Below are 17198 nucleotides of genomic sequence, written 5' to 3' on the forward strand. Positions count from 1 at the left end.
CTATACAGGAGACAGCTGCCCTTGAAAACCTTCCCTTTCCACAAAAGCAGAGTCTTCCTCTTTTTAAGTAAGGTCAATAGCCAGAGCCAGCAATTTCCTTCCACCTTGTCATCTATTGGGACACAGGTGCTCTGCTTTCCTCCTTAGAAAGTCATGAGAGTTGCTTCCAATCGAACGAGGAGAAGCAGATTGTTGAGGGTGAAGTGATCTAGTCATGAGGTCTGTGGTGACAGGTTGGACTTGATGATCTTCATAGTATCATAGTATCACAGTATCAGTCAGGGTTGGAAGGGACCACAAGGATCATCTAGTTCCAACCCCCCTGCCATGGGCAGGGACACCCCACACTAGATCAGCCTGGCCAGAGCCTCAGGTCTCTTTCCTTTGAGGTCTTTCTCCTTTGAGGTCTCTTCCAACCTTGGTGATGATACTGTGATAAAGCTAGGCAAACTACTACATATGGAAGGCAGTGTGATGCCATCAGCAGCAGAAAATGACAGTGAGGGGGGAAAAGCAACTTTTTAGAGTCTTCATGTAGAGTACTGAGGAGAGCACCTTCAGTTTCCACATCAGTCAGCATATTAATTAACAGAGTTCAGCCATTTGTGCTAAATTCATTGCAAATTGCTCACTCAGCAGAACTTCAAAACATGTTGAACTCTCTGATTGGTTCAGTGGGGTTTCACTTCCTATCAGTTTTGCAACTGCCACCACGTAGTTTCTAACCCAGTTAGATAAAGAAGACAGAGAAGTAGCAGCTCTTTAGATATGTCCTGAGCAAGGCCCTGTGTTTCAGGCTGGTTCAAGCAGCTGTGTCAGGATGCTGGAGACTGGGTGTTCCCCAAACAACAATGCACTTTGCCTACAACATTCTTTACTTCTCTTTGCCAGTGGAAGGGCTGTTCTTTGTCTGCTGGGAATAAGGCTGAAAGAGCATTGCAGCACAGCTAGTACAGCTGAGCAGGCTTTTTCCTCTGAGTCTCAAAGGAAAGTGAAAGGGGGGGAAAAAATAGAGCAGTTTGGATTGTGTCACGAAAGTGGCCTCTCACATAACCTTTCGCCAGCAAGGCTTGGCTCAAGCAGAGGAGGCAGCAGCCAGCACTTTAGGAGTTTCTTGGTATAGCCTCTGTTGGGACAATTCTTCAACATTTCTCTTATAATATGTCAGATAAACAGTGAATCATTCCCTAATTCATCTGAGACTTTGTCTTCAGTTCAGAGGAAAAGCAGTATGAATTGTTCATGCCCAGTAGGTCAGGGCAGGAGATGCAGATCTTTGTATTTCTGTCTGAAAAATGCTTTGAGTGTTGTTCTTTTTCCTGCTAAAGGAACCAGCCCTGATTGTCCTCACACCCAAGGGGTGGGCAAAGGTAGGCAGGCAGTGTGACTGCAGTAGTGCAGTGCTGTCACAGAGCTGATGTGCCACATCTAGCAGCATGCATCATGAGCAGAGTTGCAACCATGTGGCACTGAACTCTGGGGACCCTCCTGGTAAAAGCTTGAAGTGGCTAGGCCAGGATGAGAGTTAATAGTATGCCCTTAGGAAGCACTAAACTGCCCCATGTTTGATGCAGGGTATGCATGAACCACTGCTTTGTGTTGTTCTGTGCAAAGGAACTCTGGGCATCTAACCATCACCACTGAGCCCAGCAATACAGGCTGGGTCACCTCTCCAAAGGGCTGGTGGTAACTCCAGATGCAACCTGCAGGATGTGAGTGTTTTATCCTGCTCATTGCACTGGTGCAGGCTGCTGGGGTAGGAGTGGGGTTTTTCTTCTTTCTTTCTTTCTTTCTTTCTTTCTTTCTCTCCCCTCCCCTGCAATGGAGTGATTTGCCAGCCTCTCTTTAATGTGCATACTTCTCCCTTGGCTGTTCCCCAACCTCAAGCAAGTGTGCTAATTTCCTCAACCAAGGGCTTGTCTAAACAACAGTGTTTTGGCTGCATTAACAAGTGTTGTTCAACTGCTAAATCCCCCTAAGCCTGGTGGAGTTCTGTTAGTACAAACATTGCCATTCAGGATGCAGTATCTGGCAGTATCTGCTTTAAAAGCACCTCTCTAGGGCTGTGTACCAGCATCCAGGACAGCATGGAATTAGAGAGTGGCAAGTGAAGCTTGCAATGACTGTGGGACTTGGTTTGAAAAGCAAACCTGTCTGGGATGGTTTTATAGGAACTTAAATACTTGCAGGGGAAGAAGTTGATGGTAGAACAGTTGATGTCCAAGCATATATCAAGCTACTTAATTATTTCCTGATAGTTTTCGTGGGCTAGTGAGCTGCAAGTGGTCAGGATGTTTGGTGATGTCTTAGAGTGTACTGACTTTGTCCTTCTCCTGGCCTGTGTCCCTGCCTGAAGCCTGCAGTGTTGTAGAGATTACTCCTGTGCAGGATGCTTGTTCTAAATTACATTGACTTGCTAAGATACTAAAGGTCTTGTCTACACCAGAGAACTTCTGCTGGAGGAGTTATGTTGGCAGAGCCTCCAAGCACTATAGCAACCATTCCCTCAGCCTCTGTGTCTGAGGGAGTTGTGGCAGAGCAAAGAGTCTGTAACTATGGCCACAGCAGCAGTTGTGCAAACACAGGTGTCTTGGTCCCATGGTGTTGTATTCTTTCACACCCCTTGCTGAGCCTGTGCTCTTAGGAGTAGCTGGGGGAGCTTGCCCCTCCAGCCCCAGGGTGCACGTTACCCTCTGCTGTGCTGGCAAAACTCTGCATCTGCACAAGTTTTCTGCTGCTTTATTCCCTCCCTCTCTTAGTCACTGTTTGCTTCTGATCACTGCCCTCCTCACAACTGTCCACAGTCCTGTCTCCTTGGGAACAGCAGAACTTGTTTGTGTGACAGTAATGAGGAAGCTAATTGATGCATAGCAGCAGCAGGAGGCATGCGAGGAGGCTGTGTTCCTCCGGAGGACAGCGGCAAAGCAAATCTCCACTCATGCTGACACACAGAAGGTTAGGTGGTGTGAGCTAAAGCCACCTTCTGCCTTTGGAGTTTCCAGAGTTGTCTTCCTGTGATCACAGCAGAGGTAGGAAGCTTGCTGCATGCTCATATGTGTATTTTTATGGCCTTGGTTAGTCTGTTTCATCACCAGTGTGTGGGGGATGAGAAGCAATGGGGAGCTGCTAAGTCTTGCTCATTTCTTGCTTTGTGGAATACCCTGCAGATCCACTGTGCCATGCCCAGCTCTCCTGTCTTAGTGCTGACCCTGCCTATGGCCACAGGACTGTCTCATCCATATGCTGAGAGTTCTGCTGCTCCAGCCTTGTTCCCTTTACTGCCCTGCTTCTCACACTGCTGGAAACAGCCAATGCACCAGCTAGATGTTAGAGTTGGTTTGGACTCCCTGCACAATGTTTCCTGGTCCTCCAGGAGGTATCTGTGGAGGCCCATAAATGGCTTGTGTGGCTGTAAGTGTGGCAGTGTCATCAGGTGGCACCTCTCAGCAGGGATGCTGGCACATCTGGATGCCTGCAGCTGCCAACCCAGCACAGAGAGTCTGTGGCCTGGACTTGGGCAGGATGGCAGCAGAGCTTCAGAGAGACCTCTCCAGGTGCCTGTGGTGCAAAGGCAGCCTGGGCAGCCCCCTTCTTGCTGGTCTGGGTGTCCATGCTGGTGCTGGGAGGGCCAGGCTGGTACCAGAGGCAGTCACCTTGAGCTATGGGATCTGCCCTAGAGATGTTAGCACACAAAGCATCTGTGTCTGGGAGGCCCCAAGTCAAGCAAGCCCTGGCAAAGAGATGCTCATGTTGATGTCTCTGTGATGACAGCTTGGTGGAGGAAGGAAGCATTTCCATGTACCTTTGGCTTAGTGCATATCTTGAAGAGATGGTGTGGATGGATGAAGTTTTCAGTTTTATCTGGTCTCTGGAACAGTGCTCAAAGAGATGTTCCTGGAAACTTTTTCCATTGCTGAAAAGTTTCTTCCCCACCCACCCTGTATGAATGTCTTGCCCTGGGATGTGCTTCATCAGCAGGTTCCAGTCTTGGCTTTGAGTTTCTTCCTCCTGTGTCTAGACACCTTCTTTGGGTGACTTTCCTTGGGAACTGGTGTCTGTAAATAGCCTTGCCCAAGTGGGAGGCCTTTTCCAGTTGCATGTCCTGTATTTTAAACTGGAGTGATCCTGCAACTGTTATGTCATGGAACCATCAAATAAGCTGCTTTTCCTAGCAGCTGAAGCTGTATACAGTCTCCATTTCTTACTCTGTACCAACTGTAATGCCTGATGCCACTTTGCTGGGCAGCTGAGGTGTGATTTAAAACTTGCTGTAGCTTCCTAGAGGTGGTATTGGACTAAAGCACTATCTGCAAGTTTCACTGGCCATGTCTTGAGTATTACAGGCTATGGATTCTCAATCAGAGAACAGTTACACAGGAAGAGTTCTTCAGCCACCAAATGAGATGCTTCCTGCAGCCTGTGCTTCTACAGAATCAAAGAAGTTGGCAGCTGTTGGTGGTGACAGGCCTGCTGTGCCAAATAGCCAAGGTGAAGTCAAAATGTGTCCTTAAAGTGGTCTTTTCAAATGTTCTATGTGAAAGCTCTTGAGCAAACTCCTTGTTGTGTTTTACTTAGTTCAATGACTTGCTGCAGTTATCAGAATGACACTGAGACAGGATGTGTATGTGTGTCCTGAGGGAGCAGTCTCCCTGGAGTCAGATGTCTGAAATGGAAACTGCTGCAAGTCTTCTAACATCCCTTAGAAACTTTGGCTTTGAAAATTGTTTACCTTCAAATCATCAGACTTCCTCTAAAACTGCTTCAAACTCAGCAGAAGCAGTTCATGGCTTTAAATACAGCCAAAAAAAGAGAGTCCACTGGCTTAAAACTGCCTTTCTGTAGTGCTATTTGATGCTCTCTACTTTAAACTCACTTCTAAGTCTTTTTTTGTGTGTGCTAGGATTCCTTGGGAGAACTTTTGAACAGTTAGTATCATAGTATCAGTCAGGGTTGGAAGGGACCACAAGGATCAGCTAGTTCCAACCCCCCTGCCATGGGCAGGGACACCCCACACTAGATCAGGCTGCCCAGAGCCTCGTCCAGCCTGGGTTTAAACACCTCCAGGGACGGGGCCTCAACCACCTCCCTGGACAACCCATTCCAGGGTTTCACCACTCTCATGGGGAAGAACCTCCTCCTTACCTCTAGCCTGAATCTGCCCCCCTCCAGCTTCATTCCATTCCCTCTAGTCCTATCACTACCTGAGATCCTGAGAAGTCCTTCCCCAGCCTTCCTGTTCAGGCTGTCAGGAAAGTTAGCAGCATGGAAGTTCCTCTATGAAATATGGGTCCCCTGTGGGTGTCTTGTGCCTTGATGGGTAATTACTGTGTGGAGCTCACAAGCCAAATGCTTGGTGGCTTAGCTTATCTGGAGAGCTCAGTGAATCACAGGGGTACCACACTTGGATTTACTATCATGAGCAGCTTTGCAATATTGCACAGATGTAGCCTCTGTGTGTGCCTGTGGTCCTTGTTCTTCACTTGAGGGATCTGTGCCTTCTGTAGTCATCTTGTGTCACACAGAGTTTGAACTTCTGGGGTGAAAGGGTTCAGTTTAACGTTATGCAGCTAGGTGTTTCTGTAAAGAAATGTTTGGCATACCAACAGAAAGATGGAAGAGGTGCTCCCACCTCTCTGGACTACCTGTTCCAACCACCCTCATTGTCAAGAACTTTTTTTCCTAACATCCAATCTAAATCTACTCCTCTCTAATTTAAAAGTTAAAGTGTAGCTGAAAGGTGGTTGGAGCCAGCAAGGGGTTGGTCTCTTCTCCCAAGCAACCAGCACCAGAGCAATGGGACACAGTCTCAAGCTGCGCCAGGGGAAGTTCAGGCTGGAGGTGAGGAGAAAGTTCTTCACTGGCAGAGTCATTCATCATTGGAATGTGCTGCCCAGAGAGGTGGTGGAGTCCCCATCCCTGGAGGTGTTCAAGAGGGGATTGGATGTGGCACTTGGTGCCATGGTCTAGTCATGAGGTCTGTGGTGACAGGTTGGACTCGATGATCTTTGAGGTCTCTTCCAACCTTAGTGATACTGTGATACTGTGACACTGAACTGTTGCATTGTTTCCTAGCTGTGGTGGCAGCCCTGAAAGCTCTACAAGAAAAGATCCACCGTCTAGAGTTGGAGAAGTCCCAGGCTGAAGATCATCTGTGCAGCCTCTCTGTAGCAGCTGCTCAGTGTAAGAAGGCCTTAGAGTGCGAATCCCACAAAAAGAAGACAGCACACCAAGAACTGATGCAACAGAGGGAAGGTATTTCTCTTGAGTGATAAGGTGTAGCCACAGCAGCTCCAGGACTGCATAATCCAGGGAGTGTTTATTTATTTTGACAAACTGCTAATTAATGCAGCCTTTCTTTGCTTTTGTGCTTCAGAACTGGGGAGGGGCAGGAGCCTGCTAACTGGGAATCAAGTTGAGATCTTGTTTCTACACATATCAACCAAGCATTGTGTAACCCATAGAGCTGTTTCACAGAATAAGCAGATTTCAGGTGGTATGTTTAGCTCCTGCAATAAGCAAGCAGCTGCTTACATGTTTAACACTGCTAACTTCAGAAAAGTGAGGAGAAGGGGAAAAAAACCCAGAATCTGTTTAGGCATCCTCTGATCTAAATCAAAGTAAATGCAGCGCTCACGCCTTTGGAATTCATACTAGGGACTAGCTCTGGAAAAGCATCTTGATTCTCCTGTCCTTTACATGAAATACATTTTAGCCACATGACTTGTTCAGGCTAACAAAACTCTCCTTGCATGTTTTCAAGAGGGAGGATTTCTCAGTGAGGCGACAGAGTGGCTAAATGTGGTCTCCCACTGCTGTACTGAATGCCTTTTGTTTCTCTCTGTAGATGTAAGAGTGCAGCTTAATGCAACTCAGTCTCGCTGCTCCCTGCTGGAGAAGCAGCTGGATTACATGAGGAAAATGGTTTCCAGTGCAGAACAAGAAAGGAAAAAGGTTTTAGAACAACAGGTGAAGTCCTTTTAGCCTATCTAACAAAGCAGTGATGGAGTTTAAAAGTACAGAAGTGTGTAAGATCTGAACATTTTTCTGGGCATCGTTTTGCCTCAGCTGTGCTCAGGGTGGTAGCAAACGGAAGCAATTTACTGTCTGAGTGGCTGATGACAGCCAGCCAATGAACTGTATGAAAAGGCTCCCTAGGTGGAACTTCTAATGAGCAGAACCATGCTAATACTTGCACAAAAGGGCTGCTGGAATCTGCAGTCTTCTTTGTCTGCCTGGTATTTTTCATCACTTTGTAATTTAAAAACCATACAGAATGGAATCTGCTTTACCACCTTTGCTGCAGTGTGTTTGGTTTGGGGTTTTTTTTCTGCCTGAAACAATTCCAGTCAGCTGCCAACTCCAATCTTGCTTACTTTTTGCCAGGCCAAGCTTCAGAAAGAAGAAGATCAGAACTGTTTGGAACTGCATGCAAAACTTGAGAAGCTTGAAATGCTCGAGAAAGAGTGGCTTCACCTTACTGCTGCTCAGAGAATTACAGAAGTAAGCATGCATGGAATGGCAATTTGAAAGTCATCCAATTCAAGCACTCTCTCAAAACTGTGAGATGTGATGTGAAACCAAGGATTCTACTTTATGTCTTAGTTTTAGGTTAGTCCTGTGAGGAGCAGGGAGTCAGACTCAAGGATCCTTCTGGGTCCCTTCCAATTTGGGATGGTCGAGGGGATTGGACGTGGCACTTGGTGCCACTGTTTAGTCATGAGGTCTGTGGTGACAGGTTGGACTTGATGATCTTTGAGGTCTCTTCCATCCTTGGTGATTCTGTGATTACTCTATGATAGAATTGGTATGGCATGCTGTGCTACTAAGTTTTGCAAGAGTTTCCTCTGTCAAAGCAAAGATCATAAAGCAGACCTGACTGAATGCCACCTTGGCTTCCCTTGGGTGAATCTTTTGTTCAGTGTGGGCTTTAAAAACTCCCCCAGTCTTGTTTTAGTCCAGGTGAAAATTGCAGGCTGCTTCAGACTTCTGACTCAACATGACAAACTGAAGTGGCACTAATCATTCTCACCTTCAAATTCAGGAGAAGATCAAATGCTTGGAAGAAAAGCTTTGCAAAGAAGAGCATCACTGTAAGCTAATGCAAGACAAAACTGCTCAGGTAGACTGAAAAAAGGTTTCATTTATCTTCTTTTTGATGACCAAAGAAAGAGATTCTCTCTGTCCAAAATAGCCTCTTTTCTTTTCAATGACATTTACACTCCACATGTTTCTTACTCCTGGAAAATGACCTAGACCAGTTAGAAACTACATAGTAGACAGCTTGCCAGATGCATATCTCAATCAAGAAGATCCTACCTGATTGTTTTACTAGCAATACAGGCCAACAGCTTCCAAGCTGAAATGAATTTCTAGAGAATCTGCAACTGAATCAGGTAACTTACAGTAACTGGAAAGAGATCCTCTAAGAAATCCTATGCTCCAAGTAAGATTATTCTCTTTGTTTCCCTCTTTTTGTTAAGTTCTACTGAAATCTGATATATTGAACCATGCTTGGAAAAGTTTTTCATCAGGGGGAGATTGAATCATTCATTACTCTGTGAAGTCATAATCAGTTTGTTGGGCCACTGTCCATCTGAATGGAATGGAGTGGAGTGGAGTGGAGTGGAGTGGAGTGGAGTGGAGTGGAATGGAATGGAATGGAATGGAATGGAATAGAATAGAATAGAATAGAATAGAATAGAATAGAATAGAATAGAATAGAATAGAATAGAATAGAATAGAATAGAATAGAATAGAACAGAATAGAATTAACCATGTTGGACAAGACCTTTGAGATCATGGAGTCCAACCTATCACCCAACGCCATCTAATCAACTAAACCATGGCACCAAGCACCCCATCCAGTCTCTTCTTACACACTTCCAGTGAGAGGGGTATTTGCCAGAGAGAGCAAGATCAAACAATAAACCTTTTCTTAAAGGAGCAAAGTAGCAGCCTTCCAGCCCTCACTTCACTGAGTAGTAGCAGCCATTCTGAAAGAGAGCAGTTGTGGTGGGGATGCAGAGCTGAAGAATAATAGCAAAAGAACCTGGCCATAAGCATAGCCGGCAGCTTGAATGATTTGTGACTGCTGTCAGTTCTCATCCAAGCATGATGGGCTTTTATCAGTCCAGGAAGCCTGAAAGGATGTGCAGATTGTAGCCCAGATACCTGACCACCTCCAGAATCCTGCAGGATCTCACAGTTGAACAGGTTTTGGGGTGCTTTTTGTTGGTGTTGTTGTTGAACTGCTTGCTGCTGCAGAGCAGGCAGCTTAGTATGGAGAGTTTCTCTGCTGAGCAGCATAGCAAGAGTGAGTTTCCCAGAGCAGATAGTCTGACTTTAGCAGTAGTATAAACATTTGCTCCAGAAAGGGCTTAGGTGCAGTAAACTGAGTAGCAGAACTGTCTTAGCTTACTGCAGGATACTTTTAGGTCCGCTGGATCTGGCTTGGGAAACGGAGGGTGTGGGGTGGTTCACTTCCTTCTGATGCCAGAAAAGTCAGAATAATCTCACTTTAGTGATGGACCTCCAGCATTGTTTAGCCAGAACTGTTACCCATGCCAGAACAAAGGCCTTGTCCTGTGTCTGACTGGGCATGGCTGTTATCCTGTTTATCATGGACCTCCGTAGCAGCTTTGAGCTACAGAGCAGTCTGAGGATTGGCAGCAGGTTTGACCTGTGTTACACAGATGGACTCAGTTCTCTCTGCCCCCACCCCAGACTGTAAGATCCAAATGTTCACATTCTTAGGATTTTCTGATCAGATCCCAGCATGTGGCTGGATTGGTTTATCTCAGTTGCTCCTTGGTACAGTGGAAATATACAACTGCTGCAGCTGGATAGGAAAATGAGGACTTCTATTCTTTCTATTCTAGTACATTCTATTCTATTCTATTCTATTCTATTCTATTCTATTCTATTCTATTCTATTCTATTCTATTCTATTCCATTCCATTCCATTCCATTCCATTCCATTCCATTCCATTCGCTGCAAGATCTGCTGATACCCTGCCATCCTCATAATCTGTTCAGTTTTAAAGTGTAGCTTATGCCTTCCAAGCAGGACAGTTAATAGTGTCCTTAACTGTGTCTCTTCCATGCATGAAAGAAGGGGTTAATTAACCATGTGACTTCATACTTCCAATATTACATTGAAAGGTTAGTTTCTTTTTTTTTTTTTTGCTCACTCCTACAGCTTCAAACAGGATTTGAAAGAAACAGAATTTCAGTGTCTTCAGGAACATCTCAGAATGAGCCTAAAAAGGGGAATGGGAAGAAGAAAAAAAACAAGAAGGTAACATGAAGCTGGAGGTGGGGAGATTCAGGCTAGATGTGAGGAGGAGGTTCTTCACCATGAGAGTGGTGAAACCCTGGAATGGGTTGTCCAGGGAGGTGGTTGAGGCCCTGTCCCTGGAGGTGTTTAAGCCCAGGCTGGATGAGGCTCTGGCCAGGCTGATCTAGTGTGGGGTGTCCCTGCCCATGGCAGGGGTGTTGGAACTAGATGATCCATGTGGTCCCTTCCAACCCTGACTGATACTATGATACTATGATACTGTGATACTATGAAGGTATTTATTAGGGTACTGCTGCTGCCAGCATCTGAACTGCACAGAGATTGGAATGTCTGAAAAGTGGTGATGTAAAAGGGACTTCATTTGCCTGCTGCACTTGAATCCATTTCCAAGGTGATGCAGTGTGCTGAATACCTCTTTCCTGTTGGAATTACAATGGTGCTAGGGCAGGTAGCACCTCACTGGAAGACTTTCCCTTACCAGCATAACAATAATCTCTGTTACAGTCTCACTGCCGTGCCCCTGTCCTAAGTGCCTTTCAATTTATCTGGCAAAATCAGTTTCCAAAGTAATTGCAACTAGGCATCTTCAGATGGTGTGTTTGAGGGGGGAGCATTGCTGACATCAAGAGAATTCATTTTGCAACACATACTACAGGGCAGTCCAAATTGTGTAACCATGGTTTTGCAAACTTGAGTAGGCAATGTTGAATTTCTTTAAATGCCAACCTAACTGCCACACTACCTGCTGAATGCACCTGGAATAGAACTTGGTGTTGGAAAGTCCTACCCCTTCCACATACAGGAGGGAAATGAGTTTTATTTTAGACTACAGGGAAACTGAAGTAATGCATTTCAGAAATGTGGGGAGGGAGCTTTTAGGATGTCAGGTAGTGATAGCACCAGGGGAAATGGAGCAAAACTAGAAGTGGATAGATTCAGATTGGATGTTAAGAAGAAGTTCTTCACCACGAGGATGGTGAGACCCTGGCACAGGTTGCCCAGGGAGGTGGTAGAAGCCCCAGCCCTGGAGGTTTTTAAGGCCAGGCTGGATGTGGCTGTGAGCAACCTGACCTAGTGTGAGGTGTCCCTGCCCATGGCAGGGGGGGTGGAATTGGATGATCCTTGAGGTCTCTTCCAACCCTGACAATTCTATGATTTCACTGTTTGTCTATTTGACTTACTCATTAAAAGATATAGTTGAAGGTTGTACTTTTGGGTCAGCAGATTGGAATTCTTGTCTTACTTTTCCTGTCTATCTTATGGCAGAAAAATGCCACAATGAAGACAAAGCACCTCTCACAAATACATATAAAGGCTGGTGAACTACCTTTTGTGGCTGGGAAGGTGAGTGAAACCAAATGGTGTCTCTAAATTAGCATCTGCAGGTTGACTAAGTCTCTTCACTGCAGTTGTTAATCACTTGTGCAAACCACTCAATGATTCTGCTTTCAGTCTGTCAGCTGCAGCCATTCTGTCAGTGCAAACGTGCAGAGCATGTTGCACATTATGAAGCATCGCAGCCCACAAGTCTCGCCACGAAGCCCAGGAGCTGCCTCTGGGACTTCAGGACACAGTGGACTTTCAAAATCTATATCCTCCTGTTCCACATCCCCTACTGCTACTGGAAGTCTTTCAGACCTTCTGTTGGCCACACAAGATGAGCTGGGCCAAATGAGCCTGTGAGTACTCATTCCTGGGGTCATGAGTAAAAGTAAGATACAGGTTGAGCTGAGTCTAGTTTTAGTCTCTTCCAACCTTAGTGATACTGTGATACTGTGATACCACTTGTTTGCAGGATGGTCTGAGCAGGCCTGGATGGAATTTTAAAGCTTTTTTTGCCTACCCTTAGATATACTGATGTTTTGTATTAGATTTGAAGGTTCACTCTTGCCACATCTTTGGTATGTTTTCTTTCTATTAGCTGGTTGCAACCTAGTTTGTGTTCTATTCTTGTTAGAGCTATTATTTAACAGTTCCACAGTTTCCCCTCATTAGCCAGCAACACACTCCTGCTCACTTGGGTTTTTCTGCTTCCACATCCTGTGCTTAACTGAGCTGCTACTGAAGTAACACAGGCACCAAATGAGAAATCTTTCAGGCCTGTGCTTGGTAGAAGTTGTAAACATGTTCTGAGATCTACAGAGCAGACCAAGGATGTTCTCCTGGAGAATGTGCAAAGGTGGTGTTTGTGTCAAGTAGGCCTGCAGCACATAGTCACTCAGGGTGGTGGAGCAGATTAGTACAGCTGTGGCAGGATTGGTCCTGTCACATCTAGCCTATGACCTTGTCCACACTCTTTCAGTATTCCCTGTACGTGCTTACATGATGAGCCTTTGTGCTGAGACAGCCTGGTTTTTGTTCCCTGCCTTTGCTGGGAACAGGAGAACTTGCCAAGTCCTGTAGGGAGGTTGTGAAAGAGAGGCAAATCTCCTGCCAGAAAATGGGCAGGGTGTGGAAGAAGCTAACTCTGGGAGTGTGTGCATCTTTCTAGCCATGCAAGTACATGTGGATTACAACTTGTGTTCTTAGGCATCTTCCCATTAAGGCAAGCTTGTAGCTGGTCATAGTAGATATGTTGACAGGATGAGCTGTGGTTTGAACAGAGGGGAAGGTATTGGTTAAGCCAGTTGGGATGGTGACATTGAGCTGAAGTCCTTGATGTGGCAAAATTTAAACTGACAACCAATCTCTTCTTCAAAAATCAGCACCTGGCTCACTCATGGCAAGTCAAGGACAGGCTTCTGGTTGTTTGTTGGGGGTGTGTGTGTGTTTGGTTTCTTGTTGTATCAACAACCAGTTGCTTCAATTAAACTGTCAGGGAGCAGCAGTACTTGGAAGTCAGAAAGCAAGCCAGGACCTTTGTAAAGACATTACCTAAGAGAGAGCCTCTGGTTTTGATTAGTTGAGACACTCAGGTATCAAGTAAACCCACACCATTTCTCCCAATTAAGCTGGGTAATTACCTTTTATGCTTTGCTTTTGAGGAGACTATTTTAATTTGAATAAGCTGTCAGAAAAACTATGACCTGGACACTTTTCTGTACTGCACTGAGCTTTTAAAGTCTGCACCACGTTGAGCAGAGAGTGAAAATACCATGCTGCATGGCTGATGTTCACTCTCCAAGTTCTCATTTTGCACACTGTTACACATGGAGTTAGGACTGTGACAGGAGGAAGGAGTAAGGTGCACATCAGCTATAAATCTGGAATAAGGAAATCAGGCCCACTGGAAGATAATTTCCTTTTCTAGTCTAAGTATATTCCTGATGAATGTATATTGTGTGAGGGGGGTAAATCATGCTGGACAAGATGGCTAGCAACTCTTAAAGTACTGAACAAATGCCAGAGATTATGTCATAAATACTTATTATGCCATTCTTGTCTTTAATAGTGAGCACCAAGAGCTTCTGAAGCAGTTACAGGAGGCTCAAGACTCCAAAGTTCGTGAAGACCTGGAATGGGAGCTGAACTGCCTTGTAAAAGAAATGGATACTAAAGGAGAACAAATATCCAAGCTGGAAAAGCATCAGGCTACTGTAAGAATAGAATATAAACTCTCCAGCTAGTAATACTCCAGTTGAAGTCTGCCACAACTCCTCTTCCTGTTATCATTAACTAGAATGTTACTGGAATGCTTGAGGAAGGATATTGGGTGACTATAATTGAGGAAGGATATTGGGTGACTATAATTAGGCTGCTAGCTCGGTGTTCTTGCACCTCCAATTCCTTCATGGATCAAGAAAAAGTGCTTACCATTGGCAGCCTGGACTGGGTGCTAGTGGGAAAGCTTCCTGTCCTCTGGCAGTCCTGCACTGCAGAGCTGGGTTGCTCAGTCTGTCACTTCTGCTCACTGTGCTAAGATGAACTCTTGAGATTTCATTCCTGTCCCTGTGGGTAATGGGAAAAGAGAAGCTATAATTCCTGTACAGATGGGATTAAATGTCTTTTATGTTAGTTACTGAAGCATTGAAGCCTTTATTAACCAAATAGTCTATTGACCACAGCTTCCCCAAATCACAGGCAAGCCTAACCTGTATTCATCCTGGGATGATGAGAAGAGGCACAGCACATACAATATGGTGCAAGCTTGTTGTCACTCTTGTCTATTATCAGGGTGCAGATCTGCTGGCACGTCACCTGTGCTCTGGTACAGCCTTGTCAGAGCCCACGCCTTAGGGTCATGGTGTAAATAACACTTTCCTGGTGTTTGTCTGCTTGCTGTCCATCAGGTACTAGTTGTCAGTGCAGGCCACTCCTCTGATCCTTGCCCTATATTGGGGTTCCTGGTGCTTTTGCACACAGGCTTTTCCAGTTGAACAGATATTAGGAAGAAATTCTTTACAGTGAGGGTGGTGAGACACTGGAACAGGTTGTCCAGAGAGGTCATGAATGCCCACTCCCTGGACGTGTTCCAGGCCAGGCTGGATGGGGTCTTGAGCAACCTGGGCTGGTGGAAGGTGTCCCTGCCCATGGCTGGAACTCGATGATCTTCAAGGTCCCTTCCAACTCAACCCCTTCTATGAATCTGTGAATCTCTTTGAATTTCTGAGGCATATTTCTGCTTTTAGACCCTGGCACACTGTAAATGCTCTACTCATCTCTCTGTTTCACAGCTAATAATCTGCTCTAGAATGCACTGCAAGTTAATTATTTTTAGAAATGGACTTAAAACCTAAATTGGCATATGGAGTGCTTCCAGCCTAAATTTATCTTGGGGAGTGACCTTTTCATGCCAAGTGCAAGTCAAGACTTATTATCTGAGGTTTACAACCCCCCATTCTTTAGCAATTAACCCTACTCACTGTGTTTTCACATCGTGTTATGAGACTTCCAAATAAGCTGCTCAGATACAGCAACTGGTGACAAACAGCATACATTTGATAGGCTTGTGGGGTGGGGGGGTGTTGGAGTGGTACAGTCTGACAAGCAAAAAGGCAAAAAAGAAATTGGTGACTGATGAGCTCTGTCCCGCTCAAGCTCAAGCAAGCAAGTGGTGGGGCTCAACAACCTGCTGAGTGTGGCTGAGGTCAGCTTCCTGTAGTGCTTTCTGTTACAGTCAGACAATTGTGTGCAAGATTAGTAGGTTTTGACTTCCCTTTCTTCTCTTTCTTTCCTTCTTTCTTTCTTTCTCTTTCTTTCTTTCTTTCTCTCTCTCTTTCTTTCTCTTTTTCTTTCTTTCTTTCTTTTTCTTTCTCTTTCTTTCTTTCTTTCTTTCCTTCTTTCTTTCTTTCTTTCTCTCTTTCTTTCTCTTTCTTTCTCTTTCTTTCTTTCTTTCTTTCTTTCTTTCTTTCTTTCTTTCTTTCTTTCTTTCTTTCTTTCTTTCTTTCTTTCTTTCTTTCTTCTTTCTTTCTTTCTTCCTTCCTTCCTTCCTTCCTTTCTTCCTTTCTTTCTTCCTTTCTTTCTTTCTTCCTTTCTTTCTTCCTTTCTTTCTTCCTTTCTTTCTTTCTTCCTTTCTTTCTTCCTTTCTTTCTTCCTTCCCTCCCTCCCTCCCTCCCTTCCTTCCCTCCCTCCCTCCCTCCCTTCCTCCCTCCCTCCCTCCCTCCCTCCCTCCCTCCCTCCCTCCCTCCCTCCCTTCCTTCCTTCCTTCCTTCCTTCCTTCCTTCCTTCCTTCCTTCCTTCCTTCCTTCCTTCCTTCCTTCCTTCCTTCCTTCCTTCCTTCCTTCCTTCCTTCCTTCCTTCCTTCCTTCCTTCCTTCCTTCCTTCCTTCCTTCCTTCCTTCCTTCCTTCCTTCCTTCCTTCCTTCCTTCCTTCCTTCCTTCCTTCCTTCCTTCCTTCCTTCCTTCCTTCCTTCCTTCCTTCCTTCCTTCCTTTCTCTCTCCCTTCCTTCCTCTCTCCCTTCCTTCCTCTCTCCCTTCCTCCCTTCCTCCCTTCCTCCCTCCCTCTTTCTCTCTCTCTCTTTCTTTCTCTCTTTCTTTTTCTTTCTCTTTTTTTTCCCCTTCTCTTTGGTTTTTTTTTTGGTAAAACAATCTCTTTCACTTGGAGTTTGAGAGAAGTCCCAGTAAGCTCCACAGCCCTAGGTCTTCTGAATGCGTAACATCCTAATTGGTAATCTTTCTCCCTAGGTGCAGAATGTAAAGAGAAAAACTCAGGAATTGAAGCAAGGGGCAGCTCATGTCCAGCTAAAGTGTGGTGATCAAAAGGAAGCAAAGGAGATTGTAAAGGGAAGTGTGGCTAGGTCTTGTCCTGGGCAGAAAAGCAGAAGTTCCCTTCAGCTGCTAAAAACTGTGCAGAAGCTTCAGTCAAGACTGAGAACACATGACAGTGCCTGAGAACAGCAGCTCTGAAGTTTACTGTCTTGGAAGTTTGTGAAGTTGGCTGACAGGCAGCAAATCTTTTATTTCACTAAATACCTCTTAAAAATAAAATAGATATGGCATAGATAGATCCATTCTAAACTACCTACTCAGTAGTGAGTCAGTTTCTTCACCTCAGAATTAACTTTCATGTAGGGCAGCTCTAATTCAACTGTGCTGACTTGTAATAAAGTGGTTTAATGGATGAATTAAATGCTCACTTGTGAACTTGTCAAATAAAACTGTGCATTTGTTACACTTAAAACAGTTTGTGATCTTTGGTGTTCTGTTCCTCCTGCTGCCAAGGGGATACTAAGGGCTTGCTTTTCCAGAATGGGTTGGACTAGTGCTTCTGTTCAAACAAGAGCAGTGGGTTTCCTTTTCTCTGTGAGAGAGCAAGTGAGCAGGGCCTTCCCAAGCCCTAAGGACCCTAAAGCATTTGGTTTCATCCAGAGGTCCAGCCCTTGAAAAAAACATCAGGCACTGAGCTGAGAGAGAAAAATGGTCATCAGTTTGCCCCAAAGGCATAAAAATGGGTGGAATGACTTTGCATGGTGGACATGGCAGGACTAAGAGCAAGGAGCATCCCAGGAAGCCATCACAGCTCC

At 45.2% G+C, this 17198-nt stretch overlaps 1 protein-coding gene across 3 annotated transcripts; it reads left to right on the top strand.

The window, feature by feature from the left end:
• The first annotated feature begins 2634 nt into the window (after positions 1–2634).
• CEP57L1 (centrosomal protein 57 like 1) lies at positions 2635–16903 on the top strand. Of its 3 annotated transcripts, XM_068160494.1 has the most exons (11): positions 2635–3029; positions 4344–4488; positions 6073–6252; positions 6845–6966; positions 7384–7500; positions 8042–8119; positions 10199–10297; positions 11564–11641; positions 11750–11976; positions 13689–13833; positions 16360–16903. In XM_068160494.1, exons 2-11 carry the CDS (start codon positions 4347–4349, stop codon positions 16564–16566), a joined length of 1395 nt encoding a protein of 464 aa, XP_068016595.1. In that variant the 5' UTR covers positions 2635–3029; positions 4344–4346; the 3' UTR covers positions 16567–16903. The 3 variants fall into 3 exon arrangements, with proteins under 3 accessions (XP_068016595.1, XP_068016597.1, XP_068016596.1); XM_068160496.1 differs by lacking the exon at positions 8042–8119; XM_068160495.1 differs by lacking the exon at positions 2635–3029 and having other exon boundaries at positions 3947–4488.
• Positions 16904–17198: the final 295 nt, after the last annotated feature.

This window comes from Melanerpes formicivorus, unplaced genomic scaffold, assembly GCF_026170545.1.
Source record: "Melanerpes formicivorus ecotype bairdi unplaced genomic scaffold, bMelFor1.0.p_v2 SCAF_50, whole genome shotgun sequence".
Lineage (NCBI taxonomy): Eukaryota > Metazoa > Chordata > Aves > Piciformes > Picidae > Melanerpes > Melanerpes formicivorus.

Bases quoted from the DNA above. Each gene is read 5' to 3' on its own strand.
- CEP57L1 (XM_068160494.1), top strand. From the start codon at position 4,347: ATGGATTCTCAATCAGAGAACAGTTACACAGGAAGAGTTCTTCAGCCA. The intron at 4,489-6,072 runs GTGAAGTCAAAA...ATTGTTTCCTAG, and splicing joins TGCTGTGCCAAATAGCCAAG to CTGTGGTGGCAGCCCTGAAA. The intron at 6,253-6,844 runs GTATTTCTCTTG...TTCTCTCTGTAG, and splicing joins ACTGATGCAACAGAGGGAAG to ATGTAAGAGTGCAGCTTAAT.